The following is a 16,386-nucleotide window of genomic DNA, read 5'->3' as shown; positions in this document are numbered from 1 at the left end:
TCTCGCTTTTCATATATATTCTCTTCCTTTCATATATCCTCTCCTCTAAGTTCACTTTACCCTTATATATATTACTACATGTCTATTTTTCTTCCTATGTATTTATGTATTGGACAAATGAATGAATGAATAAATAAATAAATATCTCATTTATCTTTTCTTCCTTTCAAATTTGTTCACCTATACTTTTATATCTTTTCTTCTATTCGTTTTATTAGTTATATTACTACATATCTATTCTCTTCAATGTGTATTATGTATTGGACTAAATAAATAAATAAAAATAAAATAAAATAAATCTATCCTTGATGGCTTCTTTGAGCTCATGTAAGCCGCTCCTTGTATCATCCCTGACGGCGACATCAATGTGGTGATTAGTCATAACTTCTATCGGCTGTTGATTTTTCAAAGCATCAGGATCTTGTCCCAATGATTGTCGACTTTGTATGAATGGTTGAAAATATCAAATGTTGGCTTCGTTATCAGAGTTTTCAGTGAGCAATCTTGACCAAGAAATGGGTGGTTGATTTTTCTACTACTCCAAGGAAAGCGAGTAGAATGTTTGGCTGCATAGCTAGAGGTATAACAAGCAGGGAGATTGTGATCCCGCTGTAAGGGGGACACGATAGAAACGTTTAAATAGGTTAAAGGGTTAAATAAGGTTCAGGAGGGAAGTGTTTTTAATAGGAAAGTGAAGACAAGAACAAGGGGGCACAATCTGAAGTCAGTTGGGGGAAAGATCAGAAGCAGCGGGAGAAAATATTATTTTATTGAAAGAGTAGTAGATGCTTGGAACAAACTTCCAGCCAACCTGGTTGGTAAATCCACAGTAACTGAATGGGATAAACATAGATCCATCCTAAGATAAAATCCAAAAATAAAATACAGGACATAGCATAAGGGCAGACTAGATGGACCAGGAGGTCTTTTTCTGCCGTCAATCTTCTGTGTTTGTGTTTCTATAAGGGCAAACTGTGCCCAGCGGACTACATCTCCCAGCGTGCAAAGGGCGGCACGGTGCAAGCTAGGGATCGCGCGCGCGCAAGGCCCTCTGGGACTCCGAGTCCTCCCGCTCGTCTCGAGGCCGTTGCAGCCGCCCTTGCTTTGGCTCCCAAGCGGGGGTGGGGTGAAGAGCGCGGAGTGCGCTTGCGCGTCCTCCCGGGGCTCTAAGGCGCTAAGCCGAGCGCGCCTGCGCAGCGGCCGACTCCGGAGGATCTCTCGCGAGGAAGGACGCCATTATCGCAGCCGCCCGGCCAAACACCACGAGAATTCGGCAAGGCAAACGGTAACCTCGCTTCTCTCGCGGGTTCCCGGCCGCGGCTGCGGCTGCTCGGGCGCGGCGCCCGGAGGGCTCCGGCGCGGCCCTTCAGGAGGACGACGGACAGCTCGCTCGGGTTGCCTCACGGCGCCCAGCCCGTAGGGCCGCCAGCGGGAGGGGGCGGGGGCGGGGCGCGCAGGGGCGGGGCTTCAGACTTGGCCCCTCGCCCCCCCCCCGCGCCGTCGCCCCGCCCTTTCGGCAGCCAGGAAGCCGCTCTGCGCGGCGCCCCCCCCACGACTACAACTCCCATCATCCGCAGCAGGCGAGGCGCCGGCCTCCAGTCAGATCCCAGCCCGAACGAACCGGGGGGGAGATGGGGTGAGCCAAAGGGCCAGCTTCGTGGCTGCGCATGATGGGGGTTGTAGTCCCTCGCCCCAATTAGGATCGATACTCGGATGGGAAATATTGCGGAGAACACCCACCCACCCCGCTTTTTAAAATTTCTCTCTCTGTCTTAGCGAGTGGCCCAGGCTGGAAAGGTTAAGCCCCATCTGAAGGGTCGAAGAAGGGACCCCTCGAGGTCATGCAGTCCAACCCAACCGCTCCCCCCCCCAATACACACACCCCATGCAAGGGCCTCTGCCAGGGTGTCCAGTAAACTGGGAAATCAGGGAATTATCAGGGAAATCGGTGGTTCGGGATATATCAGGGATTGATTGATTGATTGATTTGCATGCCACCCTTCTCTGAGGACGTGGGTTGGCTCACAGCATATAATATAACTAATAGAGTACCACGGCAAATCTAATTAAATTTAAAATGACAATCTAAAAATCCAATATTTAAAAAACACTCATACCAGTTCAATCATGCAACATATATCTCATTTCGTTGGCCAGGGGGGCTGAGACCTAATTGCTCCAAGCCTGGAGACCTAGGTGAGTCTTAAGACTCTTACTCTTATCAGGGGATTCCTGAAAAACATATAATAAAATGTTTAAAAGTCTGGGAAAAATCATGTAAAAAAAAAATCCATATTGTGCTGCCTGGCAGAGTCAAGTAAAAATGAGCACAACTGTGGCAAGAACTTGCTTCCTCAGCTACCGATATTTCTCCACGGCTTGGCTGTTTGGTATGACGTCATCTATGACCGTGCCTTAGCTAGATTAGAAATGTCAAGGAAATATCAGGGGATTTCAAAATGCTTTACCCCTGGACACCCTGCTCTCTTTCTTAGCTTCTATAACAGTAACAAGAGTGGGAAGGGGCCTTGGAGGTCATCTAGTCCAACCCCCTGCTCATGCAGGGATTTGAACCTCCAAACTACCAGCCAGTGTCTTAGCCACTGAGCCACCTATCCGAGCCAGTGCTTTGTCCAGGAAAGGAAGGGAAAGGAAATGGAAACAGCACAAAAAGAAGAACAAGAGAATGGAGCAAGGAAAGGTGGCTGGGTGCAGGATTCAATTTCTTTTCAAGACTTTGGTTTCTTGAAGGATCTGAATTCCTCCAGTATCTTAAAACATGAACCCAATTGGGTGAGATAAGACTGTGTTTGAATAATAAATGTTATCTGGGTGAGCGAAATGTATGTATGATAATTCTCTGAACAGGGGCAGTCATAAAATAGAACTGTAAAGGGAATTAAAGAAAATGTATACAAACTCCTGTCCCATTGCAAGAACAGGCAGTTAAAACAGGTCATAACATTATAGACTGAACGAAGAAGTTTTGGGTGATTTAAAACCTCAAGGGGGGCACAATCTGAGGTTAGTTGGAGGAAAGATCAGAAGCAACATCAGAAAATATTTGAAAAAGTAATAATAATAATAATAATAATAATAATAATAATAATAATTTATTTGTATGCTGCCCCTCTCTAGTAGTAGTAGATCCTTGGAACAAACTTCCAGCAGATGTGGTTGGTAAATCCACAGTCACTGAATTGAAACATGCCTGGGATAAACATATATCCATTGTAAGATAAAATACAGGAAATAGCATTAGGGCAGACTAGATGGACCAGGGGGTCTTTTTCTGCCGTCAATCTTCTATGTTTCTAAAAGCACAGTGTGCAATTTATTAACAGGCCGTGGTCTTTGAAATATTGTAGGCAGTAGTCCTAAGATAAAAGAAAACTCGTAAATACAATGTGACAATAAGCAGGAAGCGTTAAATTTGAGTGTACATAATGGTCCCTTAACTTTATAAGAGTGTTTATGTAACAGTGATGTTTTCACATCGCTGTGAAATCAGTTGGTAACATTGAGAACAGTTGGTAACACTTTGGACAGCCCAGGGCTTGGAAGTAGGGCACAGACCTAATGAAAGCAATCTGCTTGAGTGGAAGCGAAATGAGATCTTATCAAAGGATTGAACTTGAGCAGTTGCACATGTGCTGCGTGCAAGAAATGTGCAAATATGTTGGAACGACTAGCATGTGGAAATGGAAATCTTTTTGATATGACACAATTCAGAGAAAACCTCAACGAAAAATACATGGCATATCCGGAACAACATAAATTTCTATCCAAGCCAGAAGAATTAAAATAGATATCCATTTCTTTGGGAGTTAGGCCTGGCTTTCGGAATTGAGTGCATAATTCATAATCCAAGCAATTTATATATGCTAATTCTATTTAATTTTTGGCCACGCCAGAGATATGTACGTATGACTGCACATATTTTAGAATTAGGATTGGCTGTTTTTAATTACATGGGTAACCATATTGCTTGGGTTGCTTGACTGAAATTGGGGGGTTTTAAACGGCATTTCCTTTAATCTGTATGTGCAAATAGATGGCAGGGAGCTTTTAGCAGTTGGCTGAGCTGCTTGAATATGAAGCATATGTAGGTTTGCGTTAACAAAAAGAACTTTCACGCAGGCAGGTGAAGAGAGGCAGCCGAGGGAAGTGGAGCTAGCAGCTATTGGAGTCATAAGTGCTGCAATCTTGATGGCACATTCAGGGGTGATAATTGAATTGTGGGGGGCTCTGAACCCTGAATGGCCTTGTCTGTCTTTGTAAAGGGCCAGAGCTGCTGAAATGAATAGTAAAACAGATTGAAAATTCTGGGCATAAATGGGATCACCCGCTAATCTCTCTATATACAGAACAGATTTAGAGACTATCTCTGTCGCTATTTTTTCATTAAGCGCATATCTGCAAGGGGGCACCCCTAATGCTCTAGGCATCCTTGCAGACAGGCAGCTCTCTCTGTTGCTTTGGAAAAGGAGGCCAAGGTAGAATTCCTTTCTTGCAGCTCAGGATATTTCCTTCTCGCTGGCCTTTCTTTCCTGCTTTTTTCCTTTCACTGCACCCATTCACTTATTGAATGCAGGAAAAATAAAGGGCACGCAGTTGGCAGGGGCTGCAGCAGCCAGTTAGAATGGATCATCATATGCCTTTTTTTTATGGGTGGGGGTGAGAAACACAAGATGATGCTCTTCCTTTAGCAACTTAAGCTGTTTGTGTGCCTCGATTTGATAACAAAACCAGCATCCTGGTTGACTTAATTACAAAAGCATCCGCTGGTTGTCAGGATTCTGTTTTCTGTCCTCTTAGGAGAATTGCTGGAAAGCCACTGTTCATCACAATAAATATTTAAACTCAGAGCTACTTTGCGTAATTGGTTTTAAGGATGTCAGTAAAATCAGACGGACAAAGATACAGTGGTGCCTCTACTTACGTACTTAATTCGTTCCGTGACCAGGTTCTTAAGTAGAAAAATTTGTAAGAAGAAGCAATTTTTCCCATAGGAATCAATGTAAAAGCAAATAATACGTGCAACTGGGGAAACCACAGGGAGGGTGGAGGTCCTGTTTCCTCCCAGGAGATTCCTAGAGAGGCCCCACGGAGGCTTCTCCCTGCCTTTTCCGGCCCTTTTTTCTCCCAGGAGATTCCTAGAGAGGCCCTACGGAGGCTTCTCCCTGCCTTTTCCAGCCCTGTTTCCCCCCAGGAGGTACCTGGAGAGGCCCCACGGAGGCTTCTCCCTGCCTTTTCCGGCCCTTTTTTCTCCCAGGAGATTCCTAGAGAGGCCCCACGGAGGCTTCTCTCTGCCTTTTCCGGTTACAGTTTCAGAGGATCGGGTTTGTAAGTGGAAAATGGTTCTGGAGAAGAGGCAAAAAAATCTTGATCACCCGGTCCTTATCTAGAACAGTTTGTAAGTACAGGTTCCACTGTATACCGTATGCGATCACTGGATTTCTTGAAATGGGTTGAAAACAATTCCAGGCAAGTCAGTTGCAAGCATTCCCCCCCCCCCTCCTGCCCAATCTGAACAACTTAAGTTGCTGTGCAAAACCCAAGCGGGACTTTTGGGACATGCCAGCATCTTTATTCACACACAAAGTTATTTGAGGGGAAATAGAAGACCAGGCTTTATATTCTCCCCTTGACCTTTCCTTACTCATAGCCCTTTTCTGTTTTTATTTATTTATTTATTTATTAGATTTGTATGCCGCCCCTCTCCGTAGACTCCGGGCGGCTCACAGCAATAATAAACAATATATAACAATAATGGGGAATTGAAACATCTCCCGTACATAATTGTATAGGCCCGTGGGAGATGTTTCAATTCCCCTATGCCTGACGGCAGAGGTGGGTTTTAAGGAGTTTACGAAAGGCAAGGAGGGTGGGGGCAATTCTAATCTCTGGGGGGAGCTGGTTCCAGAGGGCCGGGGCTGCCACAGAGAAGGCTCTTCCCCTGGGTCCCGCCAAACGGCATTGTTTAGTTGATGGGACCCGGAGAAGGCCAACTCTGTGGGACCTAATCGGTCGCTGGGATTTGTACGGCAGAAGGCAGTCCCGGAGATATTCTGGCCCGATGCCATGAAGGGCTTTATAGGTCATAACCAACACTTTGAATTGTGACCGGAAACTGATCGGCAACCAATGCAGACTGCGGAGTGTTGGTGTAACATGGGCATACCAAGGGAAGCCCATGATTGCTCTCGCAGCTGCATTCTGCACGATCTGAAATTTCTGAACACTTTTCAAAGGTAGCCCCATGTATTTTAAAAATACGCAACTCTTATTAATCAGTATTACATGTCATGTAATTGGTCCAGGATCAACGAACTTAGATAGGATGCTTAAAAACTCCAGCGGGTCTGTAGACAGGATCCAAGCTTGGGTTTGTAAAGTTAGAACCAATCTCGTGGAATTTGTAAACGAACTTGGGGAGCTGCTGCAATCGAGAGGTGCATTTGGGGGCCCCCAGTGGTTCTATAAGACGGAAGAGTTGGAGAACATTTGCTGCCCAAAATAATACAGGAAGAAACTATGTGATCTGGTTCCCGTTTGCGCTGGGTTTGTTTCTGGTCCAATTTTTTTGTTTAATACTGGAAAAGGATTATAGATTTATTTAATGCAGTAAATATCTGTGGTGTCGGAAACATGCAAAGATGCGCTTCTGAAGACACTTAATTTAATCCTCTTAAATAAATGTTCTTTTCCAATAACGGGAAAGGCCGTGTGTCCTGACAGGTGCCTCTTTCCAATTAGCCCGGCTTTATTTCATTTTTGCTTCAGAGCAGCCCAGGCAGCTTTCATGCCTTGGTGGCTGATCTCTGGATTACGAGGCTGAACTTCGTTCCACTTTATTATCTCCTGAACTTTTTTGGCCGCCCGTTCTTCAAAGGAGAGGGCTTTCCAGACTAAGTTAGAGTGACGTGGGAATGGAAAACCATGTCAGAATCCAAGCTTCCACCACCAAAGGTTTAGGAATGCACGCTGTGGAGAAATAGAAGAAAGGTTAACGTTCTTTAGTACCTCAGCAAACCGATACTTGGGGTTTCTTGCCAGTTGTGGTTTACTCCTTCTCGTAAAAGATGGAAACTTAGGAGAAGACACGGTTTTTGAACTTCCCTGTGTTTCCTGCAAAAGCAACAAGATGGGCAGGTTTATTGTGCCCTCCGTTTGAACATATTTTGCCTGCACTGGCTGGAAATTCTAACAACTGTGAACTGGACTCCACACCTCAAGGGCTCCGCTCTGGGGAAGCTGCATTACTAGAGACCCTTCTCATTTATTTAGTGATGGTTCTATCCAAATCCTTGGTTCTTTTTACAGGTGAAGATGGTCCTTTTGCCACCACGACCCTGAAGTTAAAATGCAATCAGTCATTTCGGTCCTGCAAAATAGGGGGCATAAAACAATAGCAGAATCTGTGTCCTTGGCCCATTTCTCTAAAACTACATTCAGCACTTTGAATTAAGACTTGTTTCCATTGAAATCAGTGGGTGTTATTTCAATTTATTCTACTTTTTGTTGTTCTAATAAGATTCGGAAACTGACAAACCTGGAAGGAATGGAAAATTGGCGGCCTGCGAATAAGGTCTAGTCTATTAATTGTTCGTCTTTGGACACACCTAATGCAGCTGGGATGATCTACTGTTTTGTTGAAACAGAAGCCAAAGAGCTTGGTAGTACATAGTCTTCCTCATCATTATCTTCATCGGCTATTTTTGTCACTTTCGAACAAAACACTCATTTTTAGGAAGAAAAACCTAGTGGTTTACAATCGACGTACTTATCAAACTGAACTGAAATAATCCTATCATGGAAAAGAAGGAAAATGATTTTCCTGAAACGTTTTCATAATTTAATAAAGGGAGCAGGCATGCTTGACTAGCAAAGGAAGATCTGATTTTCATTCTGTTTTGCATCAAAGTTATCTTGTCTGTTGCTCCAAATCAGAGCGGGCATGTGGAAAAGTTGTCCAGAGAACCTTCTAAGCTATGTGGAATCGCCCCATGAGCAATCTATTCCCTGCATATCGTTTTCTGCAGACAACAGAGGAAAGTTTATGTTAATAATCATCCAGTAACTTTGCCAACTGGAATTTGGATATAGGAGAGTAAGAAAACTGGCAGGGAAAAACTTGGATACATCCAGCAAGTTCTTGAGAAGTTTCAGTTATCCAACAGGGAGAGAAGATAGCCATTGGGTTAGATCAGGGGTCTCCAACCTCGGCAGCTTTAAGACTTGTGGACTTCAAGTCCCAGTATTCCTCAGCCAGGATGGGAGTTGGAGTCCAAAAGTCTTAAAGCTGCCAAGGTTGGAGACCCCTGGGTGGGATCCCAGCAGGCTAGGAACGTCTGAAGGCTTCTTACAAGAGTGGACAATTACATCCATGAGCTTATTTACTTATTTTATTTATTAGATTTCTATGAGCTGCCTAGGTTCTAGATGGCTCATGTTTGGGCAGCGGTTTTTTTTTAAAATTCATTTATTCATTCATTTATTCATTCATTCATTCATTTATTGGATTTGTATGCCGCCCCTCTCCGCAGACTCAGGGAGGCTAACAACAATGATAAAAACAACATGTAACAATCCAATTTAATAAAACAACTAAAAACCCTTATTATAAAAAACCAAACATACAAACATACCATACATAACTTGTAATGGCCTAGGGGGAAGGAATATCTTAACTCCCCCATGTCTGGCGACAAAGGTGGGTCTTGAGTAATTTGTGAAAGACAAGGAGGGTGGGGGCCGTTCCTATCTCTGGGGAGAGTTGATTCCAGAGGGCTGGGGCCGCCACAGAGAAGGCTCTTCCCCTGGGGCCCGCCAAACGACATTGGTCGAAGGGGCCCGGAGAAGGCCAACTCTGTGGGACCTTATCGGCCGCTGGGATTCGTGCGCTAGAAGGCGGTTCCGGATGTATTCTGGCCCAATGCCATGTAGGGATTTAAAGGTCATTACCAACACTTTGAATTGTGACCGGAAACCGATCAGCAGCCAGTGCAGGATGCAGAGTGTTGCAGTTTTTAGGGTCTAAGCCAGTGTTTCCCAACCTTGGCCACTTGAAGATATTTGGACTTCAACTCCCAGAATTCCCCAGCCAGCGAATGTCCAGATATCCTCAAATGGCCAAGGTTGGGAAACAGTGGTCTAAGCCAGTGCGATTAGAATAAAGACACCTGCGTAAACAATGTTCTTCTGAAGTTTCTACAAAAAGCTTCAAAATGCACCTGGCACCGAACTGAAGGAGGAAGCAGATTTTTCTGGATTTTACTAAAAATTCTGCAGTTAGGTTTGCAGGATAATGAACTTTGTTTGAGTTGATTTTTATTTCATGGACACATCAGTGACATTTCGCCTTTGTCTAATTCTGGGAGTTTGGGGCTTCTCAGTTTAGCATTCTGGGATTCCTTGGTGGTTACCCATCCAAATGCCCTCTGGGCCCAACCCGACTTAGCTTCCAGTGCCATCAGCCTGTCGAGATGTATTTTTCCAATTGCTTTTCTCTCCAAAAACACTTGGAATGAGCATGGATGTGATGCAGCCCCATTGCTAGTTGAGTGCGAAGAGATAGGAATTCTTTGGAAGCAGATCCTGGTTTAATAGGCACGAGAGCTGGGTTCATCCTTTGCACTCCTCCCAAATGGGATTTAACTCCACGCGTTGCATAAACCAAAGGTTGTGATTTCCAAATATCGATTTTATGACTTGGAGGGGTTTGCAAATCTCCACGGTTTTGATTTATTTAACCTGCTGTGATTAAAAAGTATGGCTTAGGTTGTTGTATGGGATTAATCAGAACATTGTGAACAGCCATAAAGATTTATGCAGAGAGTAAGGAAAACGACCTGGATGGAGAGGTACAGGATGCATTGCGGCCAGGGAAACAGTGGGGGGATGACATATTTTAACTCCAAAAACAAACAGATAAATATTTGGAAGCAATTCCCTAATTTACAAGGGTACTAAGAAAAGGAAGGAGGTGCAGCTCAATCACATCCCCAGGTTTTTGTTATTTATTTATTTATCTATTATTGAGATTTAGAGGCCGCCCAACTCCTTACTTTACTTTTATTTTATTATTGTAGCCAATTGCAATAAAATAGTTCTAGCCTTCCTGTGGAGCTGATTCCTTGGCCTGGTCTGCCTAGTGGGGCTGTCATTAATTTTTGTGTATGTGTGAGTGGAGGGGTGTTCACATTTAATGATAAAAACGTATCATTCTGGGGCAAAACTCTGTCCTTGCACTCACTTCCTTGTTTGTAGAATGAGGCTAAAAGCATCCCCCATCCCTTCCGAAGGCTCCCTGGAAGCCAAAAACGCCCTCCCAGAGTCTCTGTGCAAGCCAAAAATCAGCTGGCGGGCACACACATGCATGTTGGAGCTGAGTTAGGGCAACGGCTCATGTGCCAGCAGATATGGCTCTGCGTGCCACCTGTGGCACCTGTGCCATAGGTTCGCCGTCACTGCCATAGAACCTTTGCCGTCAATGCCATAGAACCAAGGACTGTTTCTCAAGTTCTGGTGGGCCCAGGAGGGTCTTGTTTCGTCTTCTTCAGGCACCATAGGCTTCCCTGGAGCCTGGGAGGGTAACAACGCCCTTCCCATTCTCCTGGAAGCTCTCTGGAAGCCAAAACTGCCCTCCCAGATCCTCCGTGCAAGCCAAAAATCAGTTGGCCATCACACACATGCACGTTGGTGCAAGGGCTCGTGTGCCACCTGTGGCACCTGTGCCATAGGTTCGCCATCCCTGACCTGTGCACGATGCTGATTTCCCTTTGAGCAAAGCCAAGATGAAAAGGGGGGTTTGGCCAGGTGCCTCCCCTAATTTATGGATCGAAAGATTCTTTTCCCTCTCAGCCTCAGCGGAGCTTCCAACCACATTTGCAGCCTGGGACAGGATGAAACCAGGATGAAACCCTAATCCGCGCGCAGCTGCTTCATCCTGTGAAGGCTGGCCCCGACCCAAGGCTTCTGAGAAATGGCAGGGTCAATTTGCCAAAAGGAGAGCCACATGCCCTCCGCCTCTTGCCAGATCGCTCGGATCCCCCGCCATGGCGCAAATGCGCTCCTAAGCCTTTCGCGGTGATCCGAAGTTCAAATGAATCGTTCTTGGCTGCAGATCCCCTGGAATAAATAACTCCATATCTTGCGGTGTCCTCATTGGGACAGATTCAGAAAGGGTTTTTTTTCTAACCCCCCCTTCTCCCCCCCCCCAATGAACAGCTGTTGCCTTGGCTGGCTGGGAAACTCAGCAATGCCGTAGATCAGGGGTCTCCAACCTTGGCAATGTTAAGACTTGTGGACTTCAACTCCCAGAATTCCCTAGCCAACACAGATCTTAAAGTGGCTATGCTGGCTGGGGAATTCTGGGAGTTGAAGTCCACTCTTCACCTGCACATTCTAACTGCATTCCACAACTGGACCACAAGAGAGAGAGAGAGAGAGAAAGAGTGATAAAGAGAGAGAAAGAGAGAGAGAGGAAGAGAGAAAGAAAGAGAGAGAGGAAGAGAGAGAGTGAGAAAGAGAGATAGAGAGAGAGAGAGGAAGAGAGAAAGAGAGAGAGAAAGAAAGAGAGAGAGAGAGGAAGAGAGAAAGAAAGAGAGAGAGAGGAAGAGAAAGAAAGAGGAAGAGAGAGAGAGAGAAAGAGAGAGGAAGAGAGAAAGAAAGAGGGAGAGAAAGAGAGAGAGAGAGAGAGAGAGAGAGAGAGAGAGAGAGAGAAATGGCTGCATTCATTTGGCTTTCAGACTTGAGCGCTTCATTATGCATTGGCCTTTCAGAGACAAATTATATTTCTCATCAACAGAACTTTACTCCAGATATCAAAGGAAGAAAAACTCCCATCCCATTTCCACTTTTCCATGTTTGGGACAGATTCAGATGTGATTTCTTCCCATCATCTAAGTTTGGGAGCCTTGATAAAACTTGCAGCAGTCCTCTATGGCAGGGGTCTCAAACCTTGGCAACTTTTAGACTTGTGGACTTCAACTCCCAGAATTCCTCAGCCAGCTTTGAGTTGAAGTCCGCAAGTCTTAAAGATGCCAAGGTTGGAGACCCCTGCTCTATGGGGACCCCAGAAGAACACTGTTATGAAGTATTTTGGCGTAAAGTGGAATTCAACATTGCAGGAGCCGAATTGTAGAAACTTCGGAACGGTGATGGCTACCTTTCTGTCATTCTATGACAGGACGCGTGTTTGCCGGCACCCATAATGCAACCCCCTGTGCTCCCCTTGACCCCCTGTGCAGGCGTGTGTGGCCCCTACCTCTCCACATGCATGCACGTCCGTCTCCTGCATGTGCCCATGCACCCAGAAAATCAGCTGGCCAGCGGGGGGCATGTGCGGTGGAGCTGAGCTGACCGACAGCTTGCGCGACCGGAGAGAGGACTCTATGTGCCATGGGTTTGCCATCACTGCTCTAGAAAATGGTTTGGTTCCAACTGAATAATTTCCAAGCCTTATTTTGTGCATACGTTTCTAAACATGACCATATAGATTTCTTACTCTGTTTTATTACGAATGCTTTTTCATGAGTACAGTAAAGATGCGGATTAAGCATGAATGAAAGATTACAAACACAAAAACAGTTAAAAACACAGAATAACCAGGGGAACCTGGACTAAAAGAATCATAACAATAATAAACAAAATATTGGATACAGATACAGATATGTTTTGTTTCACCAGTAATACATACTACCAAGACAGAAGAACATGTTTTGTTTTTCAAAACTGTAACTTAAACCGATTTAAGTCCTGGACCATTTACCTATAACTTAAACTACTGGATTTTGTCAAAGTTAACTTCTGACTAGTCGTGCATAGATTTACATTGTGATATTAAAATGATGGTTGAGATTTCTTTAATGCGTTGATAATTTGAACAGAAGCATTGGAAGGACTCAGGTCTTGCTGGTTCATCTCTTAGGACTGTATTCAAAGGTGACTGCAGTTGTCCAGTAGTATTTAGTATGATGAACTTAGGAGTCAGCACTCACAATAAATTTAGGGAAAAACACATTATCTCTTCCTTCATTGGACAAGGGGAATATTTGGGTGAGCATCTAGTCAGTCTGAGCAGCCACATCAGGAATGCTGCAGCCTCCAATTGCTAAGGGATGTTGCCTGCTTAAAACGGTGGGAGGGGGGAGAGGAAACCCCCCCATGCTTTGAAGATCAAATGGGCATTTCTTAGACACATAGAAACATAGAAGACTGACGGCAGAAAAAGACCTCATGGTCCATCTAGTCTGCCCTTATACTATTTCCTGTATTCTATCTTACAATGGATCTATGTTTATCCCAGGCATGTTTAAATTCAGTTACTGCGGATTTACCAACCACGTCTGCTGGAAGTTTGTTCCAAGGATCTACCACTCTTTCAGTGAAATAATATTTTCTCACGTTGCTTTTGATCTTTCCCCCAACTAACTTCAGATTGTGTCCCCTTGTTCTTGGGTTCACTTCCCTATTAAAAACACTTCCCTCCTGGACCTTATTTAACCCTTTGACATATTTAAATGTTTCGATCATGTCCCCCCTTTTTCTTCTGTCCTCCAGACTATACAGATTCTTTTTGTCAAAAATGCTCATTTATATTCTTTTTGTCAAAAATGCTCATTTGGATACTTCTTTTGTCGAAATACTCCTAGGTGCTGAGTGGCAGGGGGTGAATACTCTAGTCCTCATGGGGCCACCACTTTTTTTGATGTTTTGCAGAATCAGAGTTGGATGAACTGACGGGGCCTCCTTCAGTTCAGCCCCACGTCCCTGTTTCTGAATGATGACAGAACAGGATTTAGCGGATGTAGTTCAAATAGCTGTGGAGGACTTGAACCCAGAACATACAGGTATGTTATTGCAGAGACATAAAGGTAAGGGAGGCACGGATAACCCAGCCACCCAATTTGCATGTTTCATGATATAGAGTAGAATAGGGCAGAATAGAACAGAACAGAATAGAATAGAATAGAATAATAACAGTTGGAATTTCAAGAGACAAATGTCAGTGGTCTGTGTTGCATAGAAAATTAAAGAGGTGATGTAACAGAAGTTCTTTTTCATGATGGTGAGTAAAAGAGTATTGTGGCAACCTCGCACTTAGCATTGGCCCACAAATAGATGGGAGAATGCAGATGAGTTAATGTAAAGGGAGAAGACTGCCACATTGCATTGAACCTATTTAAGGAAGCATTCTCCAACTTGGACTTGCCCAGTTGTGTTGAACTAATTCTCATAATAATCCTAGCTCTTTGTCTGGCTATCAAGGAAATTAAAATGTCCAATATTTGGCTACTGAAATCCTCTGCGTCAGTGTTTTTTAACCTTGGCGACTTTAAGACAAGTGTACTTCAATTCCCAGAATTCCCCTACCCAGCAGGGTTGGCTGGGGAATTCTGGGAGTTGAAGTCCACGTAAGTTGCCTACAGTTGCGAAACACAAATTTTGGGAGGAGACTTTCCCAGCTTCTAGAATGCTTCTCTCCATCCAGTTTGCTGCTTTTCCATTTTTAATTTCATAACCAACGGTCTTTGATGTAACTATTGAAAATGGTTTTGCTTCCTTCTGTTTTGGGCTTGCAGGTGTCTTGGAAAACCATGAAGTGACTGATGAAGATGTAGACCCTCCTTTGAAACGGCAGCGGATAGAAATCAATTGTCAGGACCCGTCAATTAAGGTTGTAGCCCATGTACATGCTCATTCACACAACGCAGCTAACCATGGGGAGATAATAGCTATGTTTTTGGATGGTTTAGGGAAGGGGCAGGCAAAGTTGGCTCTTCTATGACATGTGGACTTCAACTCCCAGAATTCCTGAGCTAGCATGATTGGTTCAGGAATTCTGGGAGTTGAAGTCCACATGTCATAGAAGAGCCAACTTTGCCTGCCCCTGGTTTAGGGGATTTAAACCATCATGCCCATGGAGTGTCCTTGAGGGGCACAGCTGGTGATGGCCAAACGTCCCTACAGGTTTGAGATAGACTTTATCATGGAAAGGTCTGAGGTCTCTTCTCTTCTATAGCTAGTCCAAGACTTAGGACCATTTTGAAGTGATTATGGACCTCAAAAAAAATCCAGTTACAATCCAGATCTGAAGGTCCGATGGCTGACCGATTGTATTTTGGGCACTTATCAAAACCAGCCTGCATTTGCATTGTTCTATGGTCATGCAACTGCGGTTTATAACGTTTTATTCCTGGAAACCAGCATTTGGTTGATTTCGGGCAAAAAATGCCCATTGTGGACAGTGGATTGACTTAATGACCTCAGTGTTTAATTAATACCTTAACAATGGCTATTTTGCTTAATGATCCCTGCAAGAAAGGTTGTAAAATTGTGCCTGTCACCTGACAGCCTGCTTAGCAACCGGCATGACTTACTATCTGATGATTCCAGTAAGTCAAGAGCTACCTGTACTTTTGACACACATTATAACTACAACACAAATCCATTTCCAAGTTACCAGTTTATATCAGAGGCATTTATATTTGGGGCGGGGGAGTCATGTTAGCATAATTACGGAATATTCCTGACTGGATAGTGGAAATTTTTTTTTTCTGTGAATTTGAGAAGATTCAAAGTTAATAATTATATTTTCCCTTACTCTCTGTGAGAATTTACATCTCACACCTCTGTCGTCAGGCTTGGAGGAACTGAGACATCCCCCCCCCCCTTGCCTGGGTAATTTTGTGCATGATATGACTGTGTGTATGTATTTTATCTATTGGTTTTTTTTTCTTTTTAGACTTTGTAATGTAAAACTGTTATTTTAGATTTTAATTATTACATTTGTTACCACGTATTGTTTTTAATCACTGTTGTGAACCGCCCCGAGTCTACGGAGAGGGGCGGCATACAAATCTAATTAATAATAATAATAATAATAATAATAATAATAATAATAATAATAATAATAAATAATTGCTAAGATCTTCCTTATGTACTAGAAATAAAATTTGATGCCATCAAACAACAAAGCTTATGGCTGTGTTGACAGCTTTTTAATTAAAAAAGCAGGCTAAATAAAATAGTAAGTGAGGAATATGCTTAACGCGTGTTGCTAATCACTAAGAAGATTAGAAGAAGTTTAAGTTTAGAGATCGCTGACTTATAATGAAAAATAGCCTAAAAATACAGTTAGAGTAGTGTGTTTCCTGTCCAGAGTTTGTAGTTCATTTGAACTCAGTTTGTTTTAATTATTTTAATCATATCCACCAGATGGTGCACAAGAAGTATTTTAAAACCCGAGTCCCAAATCGAAGCAAAATCTATATTTTGCCATAAATAATTATTTCATATTTTTGAGTGGAATACTTATTTTAATAAGGCAAACGATTATTTACGTATGCTTTAGAACTTATAGTATATTTGCCATCCCAC

General features: G+C 43.7%; 1 protein-coding gene across 2 annotated transcripts in view; it reads left to right on the top strand.

Annotated features, from left to right (window-relative positions):
- Positions 1 to 1,195: 1,195 nt before the first annotated feature.
- The window catches only part of BANP (BTG3 associated nuclear protein), a 124,277-nt gene continuing 109,086 nt past the window's right edge, over positions 1,196 to 16,386 (top strand). Inside the window, exons 1-3 of one of the 2 annotated variants that reach the window (XM_070761832.1) lie at positions 1,196 to 1,285; positions 13,726 to 13,856; positions 14,589 to 14,683. In XM_070761832.1, the coding sequence (XP_070617933.1) occupies positions 13,787 to 13,856; positions 14,589 to 14,683 (165 nt within the window). In that variant the 5' untranslated portion in view covers positions 1,196 to 1,285; positions 13,726 to 13,786. The remainder of the gene's footprint in view (positions 1,286 to 13,725; positions 13,857 to 14,588; positions 14,684 to 16,386) is intronic. The other variant, XM_070761831.1, reaches the window with a different exon arrangement.

The sequence above is a fragment of the Erythrolamprus reginae genome, chromosome 9 (genome assembly GCF_031021105.1).
Source record: "Erythrolamprus reginae isolate rEryReg1 chromosome 9, rEryReg1.hap1, whole genome shotgun sequence".
NCBI lineage: Eukaryota > Metazoa > Chordata > Lepidosauria > Squamata > Dipsadidae > Erythrolamprus > Erythrolamprus reginae.
The sequence above is the reverse complement of the archived record's forward strand: the minus strand, read 5'-3'. Positions and strand labels throughout refer to the sequence as shown.